The 26870-nt window shown below is 42.7% G+C and overlaps 3 protein-coding genes and 1 long non-coding RNA gene across 5 annotated transcripts; 3 read left to right on the forward strand and 1 right to left on the reverse strand.

Moving 5' to 3' along the window:
* The first annotated feature begins 3343 nt into the window (after positions 1 to 3343).
* sst5 (somatostatin 5) lies at positions 3344 to 4054 on the forward strand. Its single transcript, XM_005751530.1, has 2 exons — positions 3344 to 3596; positions 3702 to 4054. Exons 1-2 carry the CDS (start codon positions 3474 to 3476, stop codon positions 3870 to 3872), a joined length of 294 nt encoding a protein of 97 aa, XP_005751587.1. The 5' UTR covers positions 3344 to 3473; the 3' UTR covers positions 3873 to 4054.
* Positions 4055 to 4829: 775 nt separating this feature from the next.
* Positions 4830 to 12926, reverse strand: trip6 (thyroid hormone receptor interactor 6). Of its 2 annotated transcripts, none has more exons than XM_005751532.2 (11): positions 12707 to 12926; positions 12305 to 12351; positions 10246 to 10468; positions 9041 to 9144; positions 8831 to 8944; positions 8121 to 8711; positions 7911 to 8004; positions 7633 to 7802; positions 7343 to 7521; positions 7108 to 7228; positions 4830 to 6644 (listed from the first exon to the last, which is right to left on the reverse strand). In XM_005751532.2, the coding sequence occupies exons 3-11, from the start codon at positions 10457 to 10459 to the stop codon at positions 6513 to 6515; spliced, it is 1719 nt and encodes a 572-aa protein (XP_005751589.1). In that variant the 5' UTR covers positions 10460 to 10468; positions 12305 to 12351; positions 12707 to 12926; the 3' UTR covers positions 4830 to 6512. The 2 variants fall into 2 exon arrangements, with proteins under 2 accessions (XP_005751589.1, XP_013770969.1); XM_013915515.1 differs by lacking the exon at positions 12707 to 12926 and adding an exon at positions 12450 to 12681 and having other exon boundaries at positions 7911 to 8007.
* A 4577-nt stretch (positions 12927 to 17503) lies between these two features.
* bcl6b (BCL6B transcription repressor) lies at positions 17504 to 21824 on the forward strand. Its single transcript, XM_005751533.1, has 12 exons — positions 17504 to 17621; positions 17920 to 17997; positions 18110 to 18336; positions 18649 to 18897; positions 18987 to 19121; positions 19322 to 19514; positions 19603 to 19805; positions 19888 to 19994; positions 20092 to 20190; positions 20287 to 20417; positions 20699 to 20836; positions 20931 to 21824. The coding sequence occupies exons 3-12, from the start codon at positions 18116 to 18118 to the stop codon at positions 21069 to 21071; spliced, it is 1617 nt and encodes a 538-aa protein (XP_005751590.1). The 5' UTR covers positions 17504 to 17621; positions 17920 to 17997; positions 18110 to 18115; the 3' UTR covers positions 21072 to 21824.
* Positions 21825 to 25184: 3360 nt separating this feature from the next.
* LOC102195463 (uncharacterized) lies at positions 25185 to 26845 on the forward strand. Its single transcript, XR_312246.1, has 3 exons — positions 25185 to 25228; positions 26303 to 26340; positions 26736 to 26845. It is a non-coding gene; the product is annotated as an uncharacterized LOC102195463 (long non-coding RNA).
* The last annotated feature ends 25 nt before the right edge of the window (positions 26846 to 26870 follow it).

A 26870-nucleotide genomic window follows, 5' to 3' on the forward strand; every position in this document is an offset into this window, starting at 1 on the left:
GATAATTCACTTCAAAGTAACTTTTAAAAAAGAGAAAAAAAGAGCCAAAAAGACAAATTTTAGGCCTTAATGTAAACTCCGAACCACGTTTGACGTGAAAACTCGCTGAAGTCAGAAACTGGATGAAAACACGGTGCTACAGCGACACCTAGTGCTGAAAGCGGGGTGTGTCACTGACTGCCAGCTTTGATGAAGAAATGAAAACATGGCACACAGGAAGCGCTTGGATAAACAGATTTCGCTACATAATAACGAAATTGATCATAAACGTCATAAAGCCTAATAGATGAAGGTTTTCTGGAGGCTCTCTGAGTGCCTGTAAAAATGTATCTGCATGCAGAGTAGCAAGAAAGAGGATGAAAACTGCCAACTCAAGCTCAGGAAGCAACTAAATAGTAAATGTGCATCAGTATTAGATCATTTTATGTCACTTTAAAAACTGGCATCAGTGAGTTAAAAATATCAGAATTTTACAGCATGGGTGGGGATTCTGTCTGCACCTGTATTGTTATTATTATTATTATTATTATAGGTGATGTTATGTCACAAATCTCTCTGACAGTCATCTAGGTTAAAACACCTGCTGTGGTAAGACTCTCAGTAAATATGACTCCAGGTGACGATGGATATTTGGCTCTAGTGTCATACATGTCTAGTTTTTTTGTGAGCCACGTTAGTAAATACCGAGGCGTTGACTCAGGGTGACTCAATTTTATTTATAAATCGCCAAATCACAGCAACAGTCACCTCAAGACGCTTTATATTGTAAGGTAAAGACCCTCCAATAATACAGCAGAACCAGGCTCAGGGAGGAGCAGCCATCTGCTGTGACCAGTTGTTGGTGAGGGGAAGGAGACGAGACAAAAGACACACTGTGGAAGAGAGCCAGAGTTTAATAATATATCATGATTAAATGCATAATGGTGTATAAACACTTGGTGAGTGACAAAGAAACACTGCATCATGGGAAGGCCGCAGCAGCCTAAAATTATCGTGGCGCAACTAAGAGAGGATTCAGGGTCACCTGATGAGAACAGGTCCAGATGTGACATTTGGGTCAGATGTCTCACATAGGCATCCTTATTCATTATCTCAGACCTCTCTATTTAATCCCAGGCGGCACAGCTGGATGCCCGCTCTGACTCAACAACGTCCAGAAAATGTTCCTTTAAGTCAAGTCCCGTCATGATTAAAGACTGAGTAATCAGACAGAGTCCCGTGGAGAGGACAGTCACAGAAAATGAGATGTGAAAATGGTTTTTTCTTCATTAGTTGGCCCGGTGTTGGAGCACTCCTTTATTCCAGCTGGTTGCTGAGAAGTTCTTTTAGAAATGTGATGACTTTTTTAAATGGCAGAAACAGTGTATCAAGTGAACACGTCAGTCACAATCAATAAAGCTGACTTGATAGTTGGTTCGCTGTGAATCAGTATTTAAGTATTTTTGTTAAACGTTTCTTAAAAACATATCTTCACCAAGGTCTTGATGTTTTTCTGACTTCCTGTCCTGCTGAAAGAGTAGAAAACTGAGTAAATGCAGTATTTATACCTCCAAGCAGGCGTCAGAATCGATCCAGCAGTACCAGAAATATTGCCTTTTGTATTTTTCACACTTCTCTTCCTTTTCAAAATTTGCCTACATTACCCACAATGCAACCACTGCCTACTCTTTCAAAGAGTTGAGGATGTTAAGCCTGAGATTGTCATGGCTCTGGGTCAGCTGGCCCAGTGTTTAGTGGTTTTTGGATATTTTAGGTTTTTTTTAAATTTAATTCTATGAATTCGCAGTGTTGTGTTTTGTTTATATGATTTCTTGTATTTATTCTCTTAGTGTATTTAATCGATGTTCGTGCCAGAATGACCAACAAAGCTGCAATGGCTGACTAGTGACAAATATTGGGTGAAGAACGGGACACCATCCCACAGCAGTGTGTGACCGAGCAGGTGGCCAGCAGGAGGAGGTGGTGCTGCTCAACCCACAAGTGGATTTTCATTACAAATGTAGCACCATTTAAGGTGGAATAAACTTTCCAACAGTATAAGATTTATTGCCAAGAACAAAGACACAGTTAACCAAACACAAACTTAGTTTATTAATGAAATGATGTAACCTATTATAAATCAATCACCAGTTTGCGACACGAGCTTCACATAAACGTTACTCGACAGCATTTACATCCTCGGTGGTTGCACTCCATCCGTCCTTCGAGCAAGCGAAGCAAAGCAGCCTAAATCATGACGCTCCCTCCGCCGTGCCTTTCCTCCTTCATTGTGGAGCATCATGGGGACTTTCCAGTGTTGAACATTTCACTGTGTTTTTGCAGCACTAGTTTCCCTTGTGGTGTCCTTTCACTGACACCATCTTAATTCAGTCTTCTGACAGCGGACTCGTGAATGCAGATTTCACCAACAAGGACCACAACCTCAAAAATGATGGGCAGCATTTGTTTAAACAAATATCTAGATGTGAAACTGTCGTTTGAGGGAAGAAATCCTCCCGGCCCGGGCGGATCCCTGCTGCTACTGAGAAGAGGAGGTGAAAAAACGAGTAAGCGGGATGGAAACTCAATCACAGAGAAAGCATTTGAAGACACACAAAACAGAGGAGTGTATTTCTTTTAGGGGCAACCCTGAAATTTCTCTTTGAGTTAGTCTTTAATGTTACTTAAATAGCAACTTTCTACTCAGTTGAGAACTCCAGCGGATGAGTCAGGCTCAGCATCTTGCCGATAGAACCCGCTCTACCACCACCACCACTACACTTACATCAAGCGTTTTGTTGGCGAGTTGACATTTAGATGTTAACTCCTCTCTCCTTTATTTCCCCATTGACTCAAAGTGACGATGGCGTGAAGGGTGGGGGAGTGTTGGAAGGGTTAGCCGTGTCCAGGCAGCCTCATTAACATTTGAGTCACACTGTGTTATTAGCAGCACTGAACGGTGTCCGGAGCTCATGTTGCGCTCCAGACCCCTGCAAAGCTGCTGTGGCTAATTACGAGTGGCAGAAGTTACCTCAAAAATCACAGTTTTTTGGATTTAATGGATCTCATTTAAAGTTAATGCAGCATGAGTGCCGATCGGCCTGAAAACCACCTCTGTCACTTTTTGTCGGATGCGTTTGTGAGCTGGTTCGTCCACGCCATCGTGCCCAGTGATGACCTTATCCTGTCCGGTGACACGTCTGTTCACAGCCTCTGTCACACACACACACACACCTCCTCACTGCCTCACAGCCAATCCTCTCCACCAATCACATCCTTTTGTTGGCTTGAGGATGAGGAGGATTTGAAGATGAAGGTGCCTATTTATCAGCTCAGCTCATCATGATACCCTTCAGCTCCCGCACCTCCTACATCCCGATTGGTTAGGGTTTCTTATAGTTTGGGGATTTTTGCAGCACCGCACACCTCCAGCGTTGAAAGCAGAGTCCGGGAACGTAAGAGCTGAGTTGTTCTGTCTGCGGTTCGAGGCGGAGATGTTTCGCTCTCAGGTGCTTCTCGTGGCTCTGGGTTTGTCTGTGCTGCTGGTGCGGGTGAGCACGGCTCCATACAGCGACATGCTGACAGAAACACTGAGAGCAGACCTCACAAATGACAAGGTGAGTAAATGCTGCATCAGGAGCTAAAATATATAAACAGTTTTGTACTGGAACAGGTGTTTGAACTTGAGGAACCCCGTCCCCTCCATTTCTGTCCTCCTTTAGGATCTGACTCACTGGCTCTTGCTGAAGTTCATGGCTGAACTGATGGCGGCGAGAGGAGACGAGACGCGGCGAGGCAGGGAGGAGGTGACGAGGCGACACCTCTCTCTGTCCCAACGAGAGCGCAAAGCAGGCTGCCGCAACTTCTTCTGGAAGACTTTCACCTCCTGTTAACAGCAGGAGCATCTTTTGTTTTTACGGATCAGCCGACGCATGTTTGCTTTCTTTGTGGTAACCGGATTATTTACCGTAAGATAACAAATGTGCAGATACTTTAAAAGTTTAAAAGACTAATAAAATTATATGTTTCAAGACCGGCAGGTACACACTTCTGAAATAAATTTTCTGATTTTAAATCCTGAATTCTCGCTTTTCTGTGAAGCTGGTACCGATGAGATATCCCGATTCTGTCTGCATCAAACCCCAGCTTTCCTGGATCCTACATTTCCCACAATGCAAGTTGATATCATCTTTTGGTAATGTGTTTGTGTTTTTTTTCTTACTTTTGAACACAGTGCAGCAGATAGCATTAGAGGGAAATCATTCACAGATAGATACAAGTTACTTTTTTGATAAAGCCATTTGAAAACATGAGTGACTGGCTCAGCTTGCAATGTAAAAAGCATTATATAAATCACAGATAACACTGATTAACCTGGCGAATGTAACGAATACCTGGGCAGCACCGTTACGCAGAAGACGTGGGAGCGTCAAACTGATATCTGAATATTTCAGATGAATCTCTGTGACCTCAAACTCAAGGTCAAAGTCAAGTTGTCTAAAAATTTTGTGAATGTGATAACTTGAGAAGTCACTGAGGTGTAGCACTGATGGTTGTTTTAAAAGATTGCTTTAGTTATCAGCAGCACTTGATGGTGTTTGTTAAAATGCCAGAATCACCTCTTTGCTAACGTTTTAACCACCGAGCTCCAACTCAGCACTTTAAACTGAATCCACAACAAGGATCGTAATCCGTGACTGAAAAGGAGAGAAAACTCCAAGATCCGAGGAGCGTGACGCATGCTGGCGTGAATCAGTGTGTTGAGTGAGTTGCGAGCACTGTGAAATGTTTAAAAAAAACAAAACAGATCAGCACATCACGAGATAAATGAAGAGACGCCGACGACTGGAGCGTTTTAAAGTGATCGTGTTGTGTCACCGAAACAAAAGCAGAATTCACAGAAACACACAAACACAAAAACAGTTTCAAACCAGGACAGTTATGGAGCTGAATGACATCCTTGAGGTAAGGCTTTCACATTTCTAGCCCTTTAAGTTAAACACATACAAAATGCGGACGGAGAGACGAGAGGTTAAACACAGTTATAACAAATACTGCAGCTCCAAAGGCTCAGAGTATGACTACTTTGCCTCCATAAATGAAGACTTGTAATCGAACAAAAAAAATCCATTTAAGGGGGATAAACAAAGTCATCACCTTAAAAGAAAGGGGACCCTATCATGCTTTTCTTTACTTCTTTATTTCCAATTACTGTGCTAAACTGTAGGTGATGTCATAGAGTAGGCTTAATCATAAGCACATAAGCCACCTGCTGGTCTAACCATTTGTTTGTGAGGGGCAGCCAATCAGAAGAGAGCTGGTTTTAAAAGAAGGGGAGGTGCAAAACAGCTCAGACAGAGACAGCAACTTTTTGATTATTTCAGACTGAATCATTGCAAAGCTGCTCTACTTGAGTTCAAAATTACAGCACAACAGGTCCCCTTTAAATTCAGCACTCATTACCCCCTAACGGTGCCTTCACACCAAACGAGAAACACAAGTTTTGCTAACGATAATCCATAAGTCATCTGCCCCTTTAAACAGATTATCACTTTTAAATGCTTTTTTCCTTTTTAACGTTTCCCCAAATGGCACATTAAACAAACTCTTTACAAGAGGCTTTGAGCTTTTGCACACCAGGATGCCTCGTAAGTGAGCCACACCCTGTTTTCCATTAGACAAAGTGAGTTTGACTTCATTGCACCGTCATTTTCAATGTAACATGTCAAGTATCAAACAAACAAGCATCGAACAAAGATTGTGTTCCGTAGACATTCAAAAATGGCAAAAAAAGAGAGAAAAGAGTCTTATTACAAGTTGTGAGTAAGCGACTAGTAACATGATGCTGTAATGCTGAGAAGCGTGACAAAGAATCTGTCCTAACAAATCTCGTTCTACAGAAAAATAAGCTGTTGGCTGTCAAACTGCTACACATTCTTATCGTCTACATTTCCTGCTCTATCAGGCTACGTCACCGCACTGCACTACAGGCTACACGCGTTCCACAACAACCCGCAGCAGATTCAATCAAACCCACCTGTTATGTACAATCACAGTTGATTTTGTGTGCTTTTAATATGCATTTCGACGCAAAACGCTGCCTACTCTCTAGCCTGGTTCAGACAAACCATAATCCTGATTATCACGCGTGTCCCTTATCTGGAAAAAAATCCTTATTTTCAGATTGAAATCTGTAACGTCCGTGTGTGCTTTCATTGTCTTTGAAAGTGTTAACAATAAAATAAAATGACATGTGCAAGGAATATGTGGGCAGTACCGGAGTGGATGAATGATAAAGTGGAGCCCAAGCTGCCTGCAGGTCAGGCCACTGTCGTACAAACGCTGAGCTAAACATTACAAACGATGTACCAAAGAGTAAAGGAAATGAAGCGGGAGAAGCCGAACACCAGTGAGGAGGAAGTAAAAGTAACGATTTTCTACCGACACTGTGAGTGAACAAGCTGCTATCAATAATGTGCCGGCTGTCCGTGGATCTGTGAGGCCGGGAGCGAAGAGGTTCAGGTAGAGATTTGTTAGCAGTCGGTGGAGATTTTGGCCGAGAGGTCCTGGATGCGGCGTGCGCTGCAGCTCTTGCACAGGATGTGGCCGTCCAGCGGGTAACAGCCTCGACCGTCGCCTTCAGACGACAGCAGGAGACCACATTCCTGACGAAAAGAGGCACTCGGGTCACTTCAGATAAACGCTCACAAGGACTGCCGAGTTTTGTGTTTTGAACTCTTCATCAGCTATGATGAACTTCACACTTTGATCAGCAAGTCCACATTTAAATACACATTTAGATTCCCCAGATTACTGCGATTGATTTATGTCAACACACTGAGCTGTTTCCACCTAAACCTGCAGTTTAGAGATTAGCAACGCCATGCTGATGTTTATTGACTACTTTATTCTCACAAGAGAGTTCACTGTGTTAATTATATGTAATGTTTAATGTAACCAGGCTTTCTTCTGCCTTGGAAAGGCGCCGGCATTGAGGCTGTTACTCTATTTCCCTGAAACTGATCCCTTTTCCTCTTATTTTTAAATAATTTATTCTCAGAAAAAAGGGAATTCATAAAGCTTTTCCTCGATATATGCCAAGAGATCTGCTTGATTGGGAAAGCTCACCTCACAAACGTAACAATTAACATGGAAGCTGCGGTCCAGGGCTACAATCCTGACGGTCTCCTCCTGCCCCGGCTCGGGCATGATGGGCTCCCCACACACCGAGCAGCGCGGCGCGTACTTCCTGTCAGACACAACAAGCATCCAAGCTCAGAGTTAGTTTAAGCACCTCTGTCTCGGCCTCAGTGCAGAGACGCAGCCTGCAAACGCTGTTTAGCTCGCACAGTTCAGCGATTACCTGTGAAAGTCCTCTATGCAGTGTATCTGAGACGTGGCGTCCACTGTGAAGGGCACGCCGTCCAAACAGCAGTTACAAATGACACACGTGAAGCAGCGAGGGTGGTAGGCTTTCCCCATGGCTCGCAGGATGCGGTCCAGAATGGGTTTGGAGCACTTTGAGCAGCGCTCTAGTGTGCTCTTAAGAAAAACAGATGGAAATAAAAACAGGGTTGAGAGAGGACCACTGAAAGACGAGGGAGAGCAAATCTCTCCGGTTTGAGGAAATATGAAAACAGCTCATTCACGTACGATGTAACAGCTCTCGCAGTAACTCTTCTTGTCGAGAGCGTAGAAGGGTTGCCCTCGCAGACGTGCGTGGCAGGTGATACACGTGAAACACTCCACGTGGAAAACCTGCTCCATGGCGATGCAGCCGCTGCCATCGCCGACCACGTTGTCTCCGCAGCGGGCGCAGCGACCTGAAGGTCGGCATGGAAACGGACAAGAAAAAAGTCATTAAGATGAGCTTTCCTCTTAAACTATTTTTAGATTTATTCCTGTGATGTGCCACTAGTAACAACTGATACCAAAATAGTCCTCAGCAGGCGGGTGGTTCATATCATACACCAGCTTCTTGGTGAGCCGATCCAGCTCTTCCTCAGGCCTGGGCGTTGCTGCCCCCTGCTGGAGGAAAGAGGACACATGAATCACACAAAGTTTATTTGATTTTTCAGAACACCTGGACTACAAATCAATTTGTGTTTGTTGTATGAACAAAATAGAAGTTGCGTTTCTACCTTGCTCGACTGATAACCTGGACCCTGTGCGGCTCCCGACCCACTCTGATTATTTTCCATCGCTCTCTTAGAAACAGGAAGCTGGTTAACTCTTCCTCCAGACCCTGAGCCGCTCCCCTTATACCCCCCCTCAGAGTGCATCTCCTGAACCTGTGAGCCGGGATGTGGAGGGTACCAGCCCTGGGGAGCAGTTTGAGTCTGGGGCGGGGGTCGTGACACGTGCTGGCGAGGAGGAGGCGGAGTGTATGCCTGTTCAGCCTGCCTCCCTGTCTGAGAGTAGGTGACTGGCTGCGCTGTCTTGACCTGGACGCTGAACCTGGGCCCCGTAGGAGTGGACGCTGTGGTGTAGGAGGCTGGGACGGGCTGAGGGTAAGGTTTAGGGGTAGAAGTGGTGTAGTAGTCCTGCTGGTGGGAGGTGGAGTACTGAGGTGTCTGATGCTCATTGGGGTAGGGAGGTGCTGGGTGGTATTGGCTCTGGGGATGAGGGTTGTAGCTCATGGATGGGCGACCCTGAGGAGGGGCAGCGCTCTGGTGTGCAGGCTTGTAGTGATCCGCTGAGAGGTATTTGTTGTAAGGCACGTTGTCATAGAGCTGTGGGGAGGCGGAGAATTAATAAACAGGCAAATAAAGAGAGATATCAACATTATTCATTGTTTAATTTATCAATTAAGTACATGTTAATCATTTTGAGCTAATCAAGCTTGCCGTACTTGAGTGCTGGAGTCCTGCGGGTGGCTGTCCAGATCAGCCAACATACTGGTGAGGGAGTCAATTTCAGCATCGATTTTGGAGTGGTAGTTTGCTGGCTTCTCTGGGCCACGATGCTAACACCAGAACAGCATAAGAAACATGTCAGCTGGTTCTGAAACCCTTCAAATCTTTAGTTTCTTGTAGGCAAAGCTACTGACATGTCCACTCACCATCATCTCGTAGCTGTCCATGTGAGGGCTCCAACTGCGGTCTTCTTTAGGACCGTGTGGAGACGGGTAATAGTGATCACCAGATGAATGATGCATGGGTCCACCTAATGTTTTAGAGAACAGATATTGGAAATGAATCCAAAACCGTCTTTTTAAAGCACAACATCACAAAGCAGATCTTCACTAAAGAGATTCGCTCTGACATTCATGCGATGCATCGCTGGTTGCTGAAACACTCGTTCTACCCACATTAACCACGAGAGATCTTTCAGTCATGATTCTAATATGAGTAAGAAACACTACAGGCCTGAATCTGTTTCCAATTAAACAAAAATCAAAAAAGTGAAGAGTCAGTATTCCAGCATAGCCACATCAGATTTGTTTCTATCAGACTTTTAGTCACTTACTTCTAAATATTCTCATTGTTTTACCCCTGAAATACACCAGTGTTTCAGGAGTGTCCCCAGTGGATCTCTCCTCTGTATCACTTAAGAATACCACGGCTTACTTTTTTTAAATGGAGGCAAAAGATACAGGGAGGAGTCGCCTCAAGGCACTTCATTCTTTAAGGTAAAGACCCTAAAATCAAACCCCTAATGAGGAAGCAACTGCCGACAGTGGGAAGGAAAAACGTCCTTTTAACAGGAAGCAACCTCCGTCAGAGCCAGGCTCAGGGAGGGACAGCCATCTTCTACGATCGGTTGGGGAAAGAAAAGAAAAAAAGGACATCGCTGAGAGAAAGACGTCAGACACAGGAACAGGATAAAGAATCGGGTCAATTTTCAAAATAAAAGACCTTGCTTCGACCACAATCTCCGCTTCTAAAACTCTGACGATGTGATATGACACCATGTAAAAAGGATAGAAGAAAGCAGGGTCACAGCCACACACTCGGTGTATTTCAGAGGTCAGCAGAAACTTTTACAAATTCAAAAAGCAAGTTTTTGACATTTAATACTAAAAAGACTTCGGTAAACAAACTTTATTTGTGACTGCTAGAGCCTTCCTAAATATAACTGCTACAGGAAGGGATCATTATTCAGCCTAACATCTGCACATCAGTAGCAGAGGATGGATATCATGCAGAGTTTATAGAGTTTTATGATTTTACAGCTCCTTTCTCCTGATTGTAACATAAAAACATTGGTGAGTTGAGTTTCAGATGCTTTCAGGACGATACAGCGCGTGCCGAGTAGCCTTCTTACCTGTGGGCCCAGTTGCCATGTACCTGTTGGCCATCCCTCCTCCTCCTCCTCCTCCTCCATTCTGATCGTAAGGACCATATTTTGGTCTGAAATCGGGCGTGCCCTTCTTCATAGGGGCTCGATAGATTGCTCCACCAGCAGAGTGGGACATCTGGGGGGTGGCTCGCTCTGGGCTGTCCAGAGTCCTCGGTGGCAGCCAGGTGGGACCGGACATGGCAGGTGTCTGAGGTGATGCAAACATTTATGTCACATTTTTCTGTACATAAAAGTTCATTAATACAATATGACTGATACGTGCTTTTAACCTGTAACAATAATAAGAAAATTGACTTTAACCTCCTGGTTTATTTTTCATGCTTTTAGGCTTAATTCGTGTATTTGAGCTCAGCTGTGGCTGTTTTGCGCATTTATGCCGGAGGTAACCAATGGAAACTAAGGGATGCTTCAGACTTTGTTTCCTATGGCAACGGGCACACACGGCTTGAACAATGGGCTTCTGGTTGAAGAGCAGGAAGAGAGAAGCTGGACTGCAGGGCTCGGGGATTTCCAGCAGGATCGCACACGCCTGAAAACATGTGCGAGTGTGTTTTTGTGCGTTTCACGACACAAACGGTGACGGAAAAGATCGCCAGCACACCCGTTCACACACACACACAGATGTACAGTGACATAAACAGGTGCAAATCTGCAGCTACCCCTCGTCTGCTTATCCGCCACAATAGTTATTGTCTTTTCATGTTTACACACCAGTATCATTTATTTCCAAATGAAGCTGGGAGAAAAACACGGCAGGAAATGTTGTACCGTGATATGCATCTGTATACGCATAAACACCTGGCTCATAACAATATACTATGCATTCTCAGGACAAGCTCACAGCTGAGCTGAAAAAGTGCCGACTTGCACGTGAGGGGCGTAAAGCCGCTCCTGTTACATAAGAAAAAAAAACATCTGGCATGTTTTACTGTTATCTGTATTGTGTATTTTTGAGCAAATATGACTGCAATAACACTGAGGCCAGACAGATTTCAGGCCATCAGTTTGGTGTCTGCGCTTTCATCATTTTACAGAATACAAATATAGCTGACTCATCAAACTCTACAGACAACATAAAACAAGAGCAAGCACATATGAATGCAAGCTATGGACACAAAGCTAAAATGGACTGAGAGGCACAGCGAATCACAGCTACGTACTGTCAGAGTGGAGAAATTAATAGCCCACTCAGACTGATTGTATGTGGGTCGTGTGGCCATCATAAGAGGATTATACTGACGGATGAGAAGATGAGGTAGTCACACAGAAAAACAATTCCCAAACATTAGATTTAAGCTTTTCCCCCTCTCCCCCTTCATTATATTAAGATTTGGAGTCATTTATGAATAAACCACACAATGTCAGGGTGGACTTTACATGATAATACACACTGACCACGTGGAAGAAAGAGTGACCCAACACCTCCACTGACCACCCGTTTTAACACCCCCTGTCTGAATCCGGATGAGCACACACTCAAATCCCAGGATCCAGAACAGGAAATTAATCCCATCTGTTATATCACTTAGACCGTCTTGTTACCTCTTCGTGTGGAGTGAAACACAAAGCTAAGTGTGTGAGCTGGGCTGGGCTGTACGGGAGGCGCAGCAACCCGTGAAATGTCAAAGTTGATGCTGACTGCAGCAAGAAGCGTGAAGGAAACGGGAACACAGGCACAGGACATCCGGGATTTTTGGAAAATCGAAATGAAATGCACTGGAAGCACTTTAGTAACACACAATATTAAAAGAATAACAGATTAAATTTTAATTTAATCTGTTATTTATTTCTAATTTTAATAACAGGTCGTTATTTTGTAACATTTACGCTTTTATTCTGAAGCTCGCTGCTCTGTTTGCGTTAACTCATCTGACACAGTGTCGCCTGAAAAGGTGGCGATCTGTGCTAAACGGAGTAAGAGGAAGACAAAATGACTCAAGTCATACCGGGAAACGTTTTTTGTAAATATGTATACATTTTATTTTGTGCTATATAACACGAACGGCAACAGATCGTCTCCTACCTTTCACAGTACCGTTACAGAGAGCCTCCTCTCTCCTTCGGTGTCATCTAAAAATCCAGAAACACAGCAGGATAGTGAGGAAACAAGCAGGCGCATCACAGATACACGAGCGACATGTTTGTTCTCCTTTTTTGCGCTCACTAACATTTTTCTTCTCTCGTGAAAGACAAACTGCTCAGCTGCTCGTCCAAAACTGTCCTCCGTACCCCACACATGTGAAAACACACAGCATTTTAAGCGCTCCAAACCGGGGCTAACCGGCCGTGATTAACTTTAGTAACAGCCTTGTTTACTTGTTTGCTAGCCTGTTTTGAACTCGAGCAAAGCTCGTGCCTCTCCCTCGGGCTAACTTCAGCCGAACAGGAAACAAAGCAGCCAGCCAAAACGCACCACGACACATACCGTGTGAAATGAGCCACACCAACACGACCTACGCCTCCATCCAAACGCTCCCAGGCCGGGGAAAGTTGTCCCGGAGAAACTTTCCTTCTGCTTCGGCGTGGCTAACCTACTTTGTCCCGGATCCAGAGGCCTTTAGCAGCAGCAGCGGCGGCCGCAGATCCTCACTGCATTCCCACCGTGTGACGTCGTTGCTGCGCGCGTGTACGTGCGCGCGCACGGAGACGTGGGGGGTCCGTCACATCTACAGGCTCAAAAGAATACACTCAAAACTCCAACATAACACAGATACCAGACTGCTAAGTTTGAACAGAATAACCCCACATGTGTAATTACACCAGTATATGGATTATATTAAGTCTGAGACCGCCACTGAGCTCTGCTTCCCTTTGGACAAGGTGGGAAAGTCATGTGTTTCAGCACCCGAAACATTACCACCAGCTATAACAGGCCAGCTTTAGTAAAACAGAGAAGCTCAGTAGATTGCTACAAAATAATATGACCAGAATTCCCCAAAAAGGTGACTATGGTAAAAATTATACAAACCAAAATGTCTTGACGCATGCTTAATCATCCAGCTAAAGAAAACACAGAAAGTTGGGGAAAGTGGGTTAAAAAAATGGCACAATTAAGCAGATATTGTATTATCATTTAGGGTAGTTTTTCCTGTGCACAACAAAGTTTTTTGGTCCCTCATAAACATGAAACAATCATTTTATGGTTTAATAGCAGCGCTTGTGCTGACAGGTTTGGGCAAAACCTGATACCCGATGTTGTTATCTCAACATGATCGTGTGTGTGGACCAAAGACCGTGACGTTCAGCACTCATTTGCCTTTGTTTTGCGTGTGGGCTCGTTATCGTGCTACAGCACCTGAACTGTCAACATAGAGTTGGGTGAAGAGAGTAGGATAGGGTGAAGGTGATTCAGTACTGGTGTCCAGCTCCAGACTTGATTAGCACTATGTTTCATTTTGGGTCTAATACATTACAGTTTCATTCTGTCTCTTGTTTATCTGCACACTTCTCTCACTGTCACAAATGCCAAACTTGGATTAATCAGTAAACAGGAACTTTTTTCCCAGGTAGCCGCTGTAAATAGCCACCGTATGACCTTGTTCGATGACTCTTCCTTTTCCTCGTTTGATTTCACTCTTAGGCAACCTCCTTCCAGAGCAACTTTTTCTCGCTTAAGCATTGCACTTTTTAAAAATCTTTTTTGAAACAAATCATTTGCACCGAGGCTGCTTCTTCATCTCTCACTGAAAAAAACTTGATCTTGTTATCGATCTTCTGATGGTGGTGTGCACAATAACACTTTGGAAACAAATGATCTAGTCTCAAAGTGTTTCAGAGTGTCAGGCTAGCCACTAGTTCACTCTGAGGAAGCACCTCTTTGGCAAACATAGCTCTGATGCCATGTTTGCCAACTTACCACTGATACTAAGCCCTTGGATTGGTTCCATCTGAAGGATACCACTCATGCAGATTGGATTGTCTATTGTCAACAAAAAAGGCAATTAAACATTGTATTTTTGTATTATTGTACGGTCTTTACTTTATAATATAAAGCACCTTGAGGCAACTGTTGCTATGATGTAGCATTGTATAAATAAAATTGAACTGAATTGAAAAGACAATTATACTATTTATTCCAATGTATTCTATTTATTCTACATATTCACTTGCTTCTTTTCCACCACACATACACACACAGACACACACACACAGCCGTTAATATGGAGGTCAAGTACTAGTTCTATCAAGCTTCATCAAATCATGAGATTTGGGTCAGCTGCCCATCTCCCTTCGCTCTCCCTCTTCCTCCTCATACTCCACCCAGCACAGTGTTGGAGGCACATGGCTCTTTCCTCAAGGCACTGCTTCAAAGGAAGGGTTTCATATCATTTATTTTTCATTTCCCACTCTATCTCTGCCAATAAGCGGACAAACAACCAGAGCTGCTCCCTGGGATCTCCCTGCTTCCTTGTCCCGCTCCTCCTCCTCTAGCTCTGTGCTGTTTGCCCTTATATGGCCATAGAGCTCTGTAATCACAGGCAGTTTGGGTTGATCTCTGTTATTGTTACAGGAGTTATCAACACTTTGGCACCAACTGGTGGATTTGAAGTCAAAGCATGGCTTCAGTCCATACATTATCAGATAAACAATATGGTCCTGTCCAGGCAACCAGGAAATCACAAAACAAGGGGAAGCTCTTCATTTGAGAAGTGCAGAAGGTCCATTTGGGACTTTATTTTGATGTTAAATATTAACAACTCTGCATTTTATCAAAACAGGGCCAGTGGGTCGCTGATGGGCATTGACAGATGGGGCAAGATGCAGGAAGTCACAATGAGCGCTGCCCAGTCTTGCCAGCGGGACAGACTCAATGGCTTCCGGCCATTGGTGAACCCGTTTAGTAATGTTCTCACTTTTCCTCAACCGCCCCCCTCATCCGTTCTTCTCACAATGCCTGGAAGTAGCCTAGACCTACATCTCCTTCTCTGTTTTCTTAACCGTTGTGTTCCTTTATGGTTTTTCCTTTTTTTTTTTTTTCAAAAGCACACAATTGATCTGAGCTCCATCCAAACAAATAAAAGCACAAGAGCACACACAAACACTCAATGTCCCATGCAAACATCTTACTTCCGATTTACCTTTTCAAAGGATTCATATGAAAATGGGTTTGCGTTTGATTCTGAAATCATCTTTTAGACACTGAATTGTAGGGAAAATATTTTATTAAAGGCTTATCAAACCTGAAAAAGCTAATTATTTGAACTTTCATTGGATATACTAATGCATTTATTCAGTGGTTCTCACAGTGGGACTCCCAGTGATTTCAGACTTATATCCAAAAGAGTTGCAAAGTAATACATTGTAAAACATCATGCTAAAAAAGTACAAAACAAAATATCCATACTTATCTGTGTCCTTTTATTGCCATCTACATTATCACTGGAAACTCCCACATAATATGCAGTAAAGTCATCACTGGAAATAAAAAACTACATTTTTACTTAATATAAATTTGTGCATTCGACTTAACCTCTTTAGTTTGCTTACTTATATTGAGTTAAACAGGTATTGAGGATCACAGCTGTATAAATTTGTTTTATTTAATAATTTGCACTTCAGTAAGGAAAACATCTGCAATTTCTATCACAAGGAGTGTGGTGCAGTGCATGGGCCATAGTGTGTTATATGGGGCACAATGCGGTGTATGGGGCACAGTACAACATATAGGGCATAAATATACGCAATATATAGAGCATGCAGTGTTTAGAGTACGCTGTGCTATATCAAACTGTGTAACAGTGTAACAAAAACTCTGTAAACTCTATGCCTAATAATCTTTATTACTATTAAATAAATTCTTGTTAAATGTTTTCCCCTTTAAGACATATCAAGCCTGCAAAACTCTGAGAACATGTAGCCTAGTTAACTGAGTCCCTTTAAATTCATCAAAAGTAATCATTTAAGTTTGAGCAGTATTTTGTTTCTCTTGCAGATCTCATCCTGCACTGAATCCTACATCTGTTTTTCATTTTAGAGGAACATTTCCAAGCTTCACCTCAACATTACACAGTATAGCTGAATCAGAGCACTTCTAAGAAGTCAACCTTGAAGATTTTTTTCTTCACCTTCCTCATGGTCTCCTGTAAAATGCTCTGATGTGGAGGAAACACAGTTCATAGTTCACTGTGACTCAGTTAACTGTACTGTGTGTGATTCTCTGTGAACCTGAGGCTGTGCTAAAGATGGGGCAGCTTTCCGCTAATCATTTAAAAAAAAAAAAAAATTCATAACCTCTAAAGCCTTTGTCCCCTCACTTCATTAACACCTCCCAGCCCCCAACCCAGGTCTCCATATCTCTTCCCTTATCTCCTGCTTGCTTTATTATTGACGGATGTCCTGCGGGGGCGTTTTTTTTATCCACGTCTCTGAGCAGCTTTGCAGGATGCATAATAAGTTTGTGCATGTTTGTGTGTATGTGTGAGGAAGTTCCTGCACATCTGTCGGCTGCATTTCTCTCAGTCAGGGTTGGGTAGGGGTTGTTTTTCAGTGTGGAGAAGGTGTCTCCCATTTATAATGATCAATTTTGTCTCGCTTCCTTCCTTTTGGTCCTCATAACACGTAGCCTTTGCTCTGAGGCATCAAGCCAGAAGCTTCCGGATAGTGTTGTGAAGTACTTATAAATGCCCATTATACTGACCTGGTTGACTCAACAATGACAGTTTGTATTTGAATGGGAGTATTTATTATAAATGATGGGCATCATCATAGGTTATGAGAGCTTGCGCATAAAATTATTAGCAGAATTTGTAAAAATGTTTAAAAAATCATCCTTTAAAAAGGTGAAAGCATAACTTGTTTATTCAACAATAAGTTGGTGCTCCAGCTTCCTGTCAAGCAGTTTCCTCTGTCCAGGAGAGAGGTGAAGGGCAGGAAAGCGTTGGTGGGGGATGTTCTCTGGCTTACCCCTGGATAGTCAGACACGTACTGCATGTCCCCAAAGGTCCTTACATATATTTTTTTAACATGGCACAAAAACACACGATGCTTTTCCTGCTATTAGTTTGTACAGACCTAGGGGGGAGTTTAGAAAAACTAATAGACCACTAAAAATACTTAGAGCCTGGAGCCTGAGCCATGCAGGGCTTTTTCCTGCGTTGCTTCCAGTGTGCGCGTGGGCCCATTGAGGAAAGAGGAAATGAGCTGCCCTGGTTGTAAGGGGGCTTCCTGAATGATATTATAAAGAGCTCCCTCCCTTCAACCTCTCCTCACAGTGTTGCTCAGAGCAAGCGGAGGCTGTCGGTGATCCCTTTGCTCCACATCTTTGACCGTGGACTGAACACTGAGCCAAAGGGGTTTGACGTCAGTGCAGTGCACGCTAATTCTCGTCCCTGCTGGTCGGGGTAAGGTGGACATACTGATTGTTTCGCTTTTTTAAAAATGATTTGCCTAACTGTCGCATTCTTAGATTTACTTTTTTATTTTTATGTAGAACTGTTAATAATCTTAATCTTCTTTAAACAACCCTTGAAGTACACTAAATAGGTGATTTATCTACAGAAAATTCTGGTAAACTCTTAGTTTTTAAAAGTGCACGCTGCTGCTGTTTGATTCATATTCATGTCGATTTAAAAACGTAACACTGTAAAGTTGAATATACAAATGGGATTAAATTAGTATTTCTTTTTTCCCCACTCAAAGGTACGAGTAGGGAGCTGGTCTCACCTAACGGATGTGTCTGGGACACTCCAGTATATTTATTCTTTCAGTTACACACAGGTAAGTGTCTGTTATGCACCTTACATAGAAAGGATATTGGTGCAATCATTAAAAAAATCATGAAAATTATGTACAATGCCTCATTGTTTTACTTATAATGCCTTTCCTAAAGATTCAGATGAGCACGATGGAAGCTCTGGAGGGATATCGGGCCGACAGAGGGCAGAGCATGAGGGCTGCGGCCCCAGCTGAAGGATATGTGAAGGAGTTCACTCGCCACTCCAAAGATGTGCTGCTGAACCTGAATGAACTCCGACATCGGAGCATCCTGACTGACACCACCCTGATCGTTGGCAACGTGCACCTGCAGGCACACTGTGCTGTGCTCGTGGCCTGCAGGTTGGTGGACAAACCAGTCCTTTTGTGGTCAGAATTTAGGAGCAATATCTTCTTTAATCTTCTTCTACTGCAAAAATAATCCGAGTGGTACATGTTGCACCTCTTTCTATGCCTGACTCATAGTTGTTTTTGTCTTTCTAATTTTGTTTTGTTCATCATAAGCTCCTGTTTCCTTCCACTTAGTACATCCATTTTTTCCCCTTCCCACTCCCTTTCTCCTCATTTCTTCCCTTAAAAGCACTGCAGATAGTTTTTTATACGAGAACTGCATGTCTTACTTTAAGTTGTTTTTGCTTTCTCCTCTCTTCTCAGTGGTTTCTTCTACTCGCTGTATTCACGCCGTGCATTGCTACAGGGGCGTGGTGGGAGCGGGGAGCAGCTCATGACTGTGTCTCTCCCCACCACACTGGACCCCTCCAGCGTCTCCCTGCTGCTAGACTTCATGTACACCTCCCGCCTCCCTCTGACACCGAGCATTGTCTCCGGGGTGTTGGCTGTGGCTGTCTACCTGCAGATGGACCACGTGGCTGAGACCTGCCGGGATTTCATGCAGCTGCACTGGTGAGGGCCATGAAAGAACACGTGCTGTTCACAGCTTGGAAGAGATAGTGTATTAAACTGGATCAAATTGCATGTGCAATCTTTTGCAGCATGGAGAATAGGACAGTCAGACACCTCCAGTTGGAGCTGGACTCCAGGGTGTCCGTACCCTCTGTATCTCCCAAAGGAGGGGACTTGCCTACTCAAGGACCCCTGCGATTACTGCCAACAGCAGCAGCAACCCGGTAAGAAGGTCTAGTGTGAAACTGAATAATTAAATGTATAGTTGATGTCCCGGATGACTTTTTTTGCGCGGCTCCTACTTTTCAAAGTTGTTTATCACTTTGAGCCGTTGTTTGCACAATGCCAGACGTGCTTGGGTTTGCGCTCCTTTGTCCTTTGACGGGTTTAGCTCATTACAGCGCTTCCTTTGTTTTTCCTGCAGGGTCCCTGTGGTGACTGGGGGCTCTCTCAAGCCAGGGGCTTTCCCCAGCTGTCAGCCCAGGTCAACAGAGCTGAAAGGAGACCCTGAGTCACCTCTCATGGCCAGCCCGACTTTGTCTCCAAGCAGCCCCACCCGCTCCAGCTGCCAACCAAGTTCTCCTGCTGCATCTGAGACCTGCAACAAAAACCTTGTGGTATGTCTCAGGAAAAGTATTTGATTTGTAGGGTTTTGGGGAGCTCGTGCAGCACTTGTATAACTGATGTTCTGGCTGTTTTCCCCAGAGTGATGCCAAAGCCACACCAGACCCGAAGGCCTGCAACTGGAAGAAGTACAAGTACATTGTCCTCAACCCTCTCTGTGCTGCCAATGCAGTGAAAGTCGAGGAGATGGAGGAACCCCAAAATCAAGCATCACCCACTGATGACTCAACACCAAAAGCACCAACAGAGGCGTGGTCTGGAGAAGTGCCCGGTCAGATTGATAGGTAAACTGGATAACAACAATGAAAAGACAGAAAACAGAAAGTTTGTAAGGGTTTCTAAAATCTTTGACCCTCTCTTCCTCAGACAGGGGCAGGCCTCCTGCTACGAGGGTTCTGGCCGAGCCCCTCCCCTCAGGCCATCACCCTCTGAGGACCACCCAACTGTGCCCACCTCTAACAAGGAGGGACATGGTAGGTATAAACAGCACTTTTGAAACCTCCTTCCACTGGTGCTATTATAAAATTATATTTTTAACTATTTTCCTGAAATCGCACTCTTCTCACCCAGAAGCCGCCCATCTCAATCATCACCAAGTTAAGCGTGAAAGCTACTACACGCCCTATTCCTACTCTGGCAGCCTTCAAGGACCCAAACCTGCCTGCTCAAGTGAGACTTTAAAAAAAAGTTTAAATTTACTTTCCTGTTCTGCATGCAGTTCAGAAGTGAACAACAAACATGTAACAATGACCTCTGGGTCTGCAGGTGACAAGCCATACCGCTGTAACGTGTGTGCAGCTCAGTTCAACCGACCAGCCAACCTGAAGACTCACTCCCGGATTCACTCCGGAGAGAAGCCTTACCGCTGTGACACCTGCGGGGCACGGTTTGTTCAGGTGAGGGTCAAATGACTGCGTGAAAAGACTTCTCAGAAATAACACAGATGTTAGCCACACTAGATACTGGTGTGTTTTCTTTATCTCCAGCAGTATCAGACTGGTTCATGTAGACTAGTTGAGTTCCAGTTTCTCGTTAACTCTTCTAGTTGCTCGCAAAATTTGAAAATGTGGAGCGAGTGTAGATGGCTACAGCTCTTCCTCGAGGCCTGCCTTATTTGATGTTTGCATGCTTTATTTTGCACCTCTCAACCTGTTTGTGTGGTCTGCCCCGGTGTTAGGTTGCCCACCTCAGGGCCCACGTGTTGATTCACACTGGGGAGAAGCCTTACCCCTGCAACACCTGCGGCACCCGCTTCCGCCACCTGCAGACGCTGAAGAGTCACCTGCGGATCCACACCGGAGAGAAGCCTTACAGCGTAAGCTACCTGCGGCACACGTAATCGCAGCATCAAGAGCATTGTCCTGTCATGTTCATGACGTCTAATGAATGAACGCCCTGTGTTTTTCCAGTGCGAGAAGTGTGACCTGCACTTCCGACACAAGAGCCAGCTGCGCCTGCACCTGCGCCAGAAGCACGGGGCCGTCACAAACACCAAGATCCGCTACAAAGTGCTGACTGAGCCCTACCAGCCTATCCTGCAGGCCTGCTGAGGAGGATCACTAATCGCACCTCAATGATCTGAATCTGTCAGAATGTGAAATTTGGCTCATTAACTCACTTGTCAGTTGCAAAATTGTTAGCATCTCGTCTTGAATAGAGGCAACAACAAACAATAAATGAATGAAAAAATACAAATAGGTTACACATGGAGTAAGAGACAGTCATTTCTACAAAGCTGTTGGTTGAGGTTTGGTGAGGTTGTGCTTTAATAATACACGATTGAGACGATTAAAGAATGTTTTGCTTGAGGGTTTGCGAAGAAGTGTAAAGAAGGGGACAGGGTATGGAGCGAAAGGTAAAGTCGTACATTTGTGTGCATATTGAATTGTAAAGAAATGTGTGCGTGTGAGCAGATTGAAGGAAAGATAAAGCAAGTTTTGTGAAGGAGATGTGATCAGATTTGGTGTAAATTAGAACAGACGTGGGGTTTTTCAGTTTCAAGTTACCGAAGCTTCTTTGTCTGATGTGTATTTAACTTTGATTTATCTTAACCCGATGGCCCGGCGCCTGTGTAACTTTAAAGAAAAAAGTAAAACTATGTGCTTTTCCAGTCCAAGCAGGCAAAGGACTTTTGTATCATACTGAACAAAAAGTGAAGAAATCAAATGATGTTTGCTAAACTTTTAAACAAGACAACTGAACTCAAAATAAAAATGTAATATTACTCAATTTGTATTTGTGAGAGGTAATTTGCTGGACAAAGATGGTTTTGTACAATTTAAATTAAATAACTTTTACATTAATTGGAAACGTGATCTTTGGTGTGTCATAGTGTATATATTGTATTTTAAAGAACTCAAGGTCAAGTGACTTTATTGTCATCCCAACCATGTGCAGTGGTGCAGTACACAGTGAAATGAGACGATGTTCCTCCAAGACCGTGGTGCTACATATGACTCATCCCCTGAATGACTAAAACTACTTTTGTCATAATGGCTCGCCCAGGGGGCAGCGCCACATGTTTGATGTGGTAGAGTGCCCTTCCTGACACAATCCCCGAGGGATCTATATCTCATCCCGGGATCAAACTGGAGATCTTGTTGCTTGTTAGGCGCCTTCAGCCTTTCACCTCCTTTGATTTTCTTCCTCCCATTAGGAAACTCTTTTTACCCATGAATCACATCTTCTGCTCAGTAAAATTATCCCTCCGTTTTTTTTTTAGTATTTGTTTTGTTTTTTCTTGGTTGCTGGTGAGGAAACAATGAAGCTGAGGGCACCTGTTTCCTCCTGGGTCTTAATAGTCCACTCTACCAGCCAATAACACGTGTGCGAGCCCGCTGGTGCTTCCTGGAGGGGCTGCAGACTCCTGTTGAACTCTCCCACCCTCTGTCATCCCTGCTTCCTGCTCCCTGATGAGTTGTGGCTAGCTGGCCTTATTGTCCACGCTCGGCGGACAAACATTGGAAGCTTGAAGGGACTTTCCAACCTTCAACCCCCTCCTCCCCTACGACATGCAGCTTTTTCCCTTCATTCATACCTTTGCAGGGTTCTCCTTCTCATATGACTTCATCTGAAGGCTGTCAGATAAGAGGATGGAACAAATCTGAGGAAGTGAATATGAAATGGGAAATATGTGAAGATTATTTCATGAAGTGAGCATTAGTGAGCACAGTTTGAACATTTCAGGAAGCTACCGCAGTTATGAGTATGATGCTGCCCTAATTTAGTGAAGCATTTCCTTCCCCGAGGAACATAAAGCGCAAACCAACTACGATCGACACCCAAGGTTTCTACTGCGTTTGGAAAGAAATTTACTCCTGCAAGCAGCAGATAGAAATAGATAGAATCAGAACACGTCATTAATCCCTGAGGAAATTATGTGATCACAATTGTTCCAAGACAGAAAAGTAACTAACTAAACTGAATTAAATAATACAAAATAGTATAAAGTTTCAAAATCTAACCATATAGCTCTACTAGATACAAAAAGCTTTCATTGTAAATACATTTAAATATATAAAAAGTATACATTTATTCAACAAAATAAAAACTACAGCTATGACTAATTCCCAGAAATCTTGAGAAATTATAGACGTATGAGGTTGCAGGGAAAACTGATCTATCAGTGAGAGTCAGAGAGTGTTTATCATATGTTACACAACTTGTCCTGCTATTGTGAAATACAATCCTGCAAAAGGCCTGTTGAGCAAGTTTGTGACGAACCGCATAATTATTGGGAAATACATAAGCTAACAGAGACAATAAACGATGTAGAGCTCAGAAAGTGGGCACTGGAGCAAAGACCACGGGAGATTAGTAGAAACTGCAACGTTTGGGTGCTATTTCTCATTTCTGTTGTAACTCCTTAGAGATTAAGTAAAACTAAAGTCTCCTGTTTGGGTTTCTATAATGCACAGTTTTTCTGACTTACACAAAACTGACAATAATTGAAGTAGCTTAAATTCTTTATTATTATCTTATTAATCTGTGATGCTTTAAATATCTTATACACATAGTTCAACCCCAGATATCAAATCACATGGCAGCAACTTAGTGCATTGACGCATGTAGACTTGATCAGAACGACCTGCTGAAGCTGAAACTGTGCATCAGAATGAGGAAGAAAGATGATTTAAGCTGCTTTGAATGGGGCGTGGTTTTGGTGCCAGGCAAGTTGGTATTTCAGGAACTGCGGAGCTGCTGGGATTTTCCCACAGAGAACGGTCTGAAAAAGAGAAAACAGGTTAGCAGCAGGGTTGTGGTGAAGAATGTGTGAAGATATGCAGAGTAGCTCTGAATGCACAACATTGCTGTCATATCAGCATGAACCAAAATCTCTGAAGAATGTTTCCAGCACATCCACCAACACTTTAAAATAAATTTGGGAAAGAACAAAAGTCCCCTTAAAGACATAATACGTATTTCTGTTCTGACAACTTCATAATAGTTTCTATTCTGGTTACATTAGGCTTTGAGCAATGTTTTTGAAGTGTCGCAGGAGGAAAAGCAGAGTTATAATGTTAATGATGACAACTCAGCTGTTCCAGGAAAAGGCAACAGATATAAATATATTTTGTGACACAGAATTTAAAGCCAGCCATTAATCATCATAGACTGATGCATTTACACAAGAAAAGACTGATCAGGAATAATATTGGGACCAACAACTGGATGTTTACTGGTAGAGCTGGTCAGTGACTTGAAGCCTTTTCTGAGCTCTTGATTTTTAAACTTGGCTTTACCTCCCTCTACTGTCTGCACACCTAAACACTCACAGGGCAGATACTACACTATCAAACTGGAAATATTGAATACACAAGGCACATTGGATTTTTTTTCTTTCATATTCTGCACCCTGGTCACAGGATCGTTACCTGAGGATTGCTCTACAAAGGCGCAGTCTCTACTTTTCTGTCAGTTTTATGAATTTTCAAAAACCCCTAATTCATTTAATCGAACCAAAAAAATATCAAAATTATCACTCATTGTGTCAGCTGGCAGCCGCCATCAGAGATATTTTAAAGCAAATAATATATAAATGCCCGTGATCACATTTTTAAAAAGAAACCAATAAAACTAAATATGGGCGGTCACTCAAACAAGGTCAGAATATTTTTGGGAATCAAATAAGATTCAAATATGATCCACAGCGGGATGATTTACAATGTGTTCATGTGTCCTCGTATGACTCTGGTTACATTCAGTGTGCTGCAACCTTAAAATTAAGATAATCTATTAATTCAGATAGTTATTGAAAAACAATCATATTCTCCAACATCTGTGGGAAATTTCCAAGACATTAGACTGTAAGTGAGGACATCCAATAATAACAGAAGTCATTTTAAATGAAAAATAGGTAATAAAAAACAAATTATTATTATTATATTCATAATGAGGAGTCAGTTCAAAAACAATAGACAACAATATAATTATAGTCTTACAATTATTGGGGAAAATGATTATATTTTATATGTTTGTGAGTGAAAAAAGGGCGAGACAGAATGATGCTTTCAGTTTCTTTTTGTTGGACAGCCATCAGTGAGGCTCTGTTATGATACTTCTGCTGATTTGGTTAGGACTGCACTATTTTAATATTTAAATCCATCCATGCTCTCCATAAAGCCTTCTCTTTGTTTGTTATTACTTCCCGATTTACTTGAACACTTCGACGACAGACATCGGCCAAGGATAGAACCACTAACCAGATGTAAGTTTAAAATTTGTAATTCATTACATTGAATGGAGTGTGCTTATTATTTGGTGACCAGTGGATTTCCCAGTATAGCTTGGTTTTAGTCAAAGTCCGAGTCGCCGTTTGCCTTTGTTATGTATTTTTTATGATTGCAGCCTTAATAAACAGCTTGCTTTTGTTAAGTTTAGTCTCCCAACGTCTGCATTTGGGTCCTGTCTTCAAATTGTGATCTGCGTCCCACAGAACAATTGTGGGATCCAACCCAACCTTTCTGTACAGCACTGCAAAATGATCACACAGTATCTCATCAATGACCTAAACAGAGCTGTCGCTTCAAATGATAATCAGACAAATTTAAAGTAGAGCATCCAGACCAGACTAGGAACGGCTTTTTGGTGACTTGTGAGGTATTTAGTAATAAATGGGTCATTTTATACATACTGTCTGGTTTTTCTTGGTTCCTGGGTAGCACTTAATACACTTCCAGGTTAAACTTTATACAGTATAGGCTCAACTGATGAGGGTTTCATTCATGATTAGATGTTGCTATTTCTTAAAAACCTTGTATTTGTTGGATAAATGTGACAAGTTAATGGCAAAAGCCACAACAGACGGATAAAAGCTTCATGAATTAACAATGTGAGACCAGCGTCACTGTACACAATTAGAGATACGAAGAATAAACACTATGATATTAAAGAGAAGCTAAAAATAATAAACTCTATGCATCATAAAATATTATATAGTACCAAATGTGTTTCAGATCATTTACCAGCTGTTGGGTTTAATTTTCTTAACCTGAGTTTAAGGTACGATTTTCTCAATTAGAGATGTGGTTTATCAGATTAATTCAACAGATCATTTTATTTGAATGTTAAAAGAACTAAAACGTGTTTTCATACAGTTCCTCGAGAAACACATCCAAACACAGTATCAAACAAAACAGTGGCTTCCAGCATTTTAAGTGCAAGTTCTATATGAATGTAAATACATTTCTCTACACACACACTAAAACGACACGTTTTACATTCAAAGTGTTGTCATCTTTTTACTGTGTATTAAAGAAAAGATGTTTTCATTATGTGGCAGATTAAAGATGCGGTGGAGTCTGTTTCTGCTTCTGATGGGTAAGTGGAAATTCTCCGCACTGCTTCCTCAGTTTTATTCTGCTAACATGTTTGTATTTTTCCGGTTTACATTCTGCTCTGATGTTTGCTGTTGTTATTATTTGTTGCTGTAATTCTGTTTCTGTATTATCTTTGCTTTTTCATTTGATCTCCATCAATTCAATTGTTTCTTTTTGTTATGAATAATCCTTTTTATTTCAATCTCAGGTCTTTGTTTACTGTGAACATTATCTTTATTGTATCCAAACACTAAAGTCTTATAGTCGCACACATTTGTCTTTCATTGACAAGGTCACTGAGCTCAGAGTCACACTTGTGTTGTAGACTGTTTATCTGTGAACCAGTGAGTTTGATTTGATAATGCAGCATTATTGCTAATATTTTACTGCTTTTAGGTCAGTGTTTCGTCTCCACCTGTTACCTGTATGAGTACCACTTTATTAGAGAAGACAAAACCTGGGAAGAAGCACAGAAATACTGCAGAGAGAATTATGCAGACCTGGCCAGCGTGTTTGACATGGCAGACATGG

The sequence above is a fragment of the Pundamilia nyererei genome, unplaced genomic scaffold (genome assembly GCF_000239375.1).
Source record: "Pundamilia nyererei isolate P.nyererei 1_Seehausen unplaced genomic scaffold, PunNye1.0 scaffold00315, whole genome shotgun sequence".
NCBI classification, from domain to species: Eukaryota; Metazoa; Chordata; class Actinopteri; order Cichliformes; family Cichlidae; genus Pundamilia; species Pundamilia nyererei.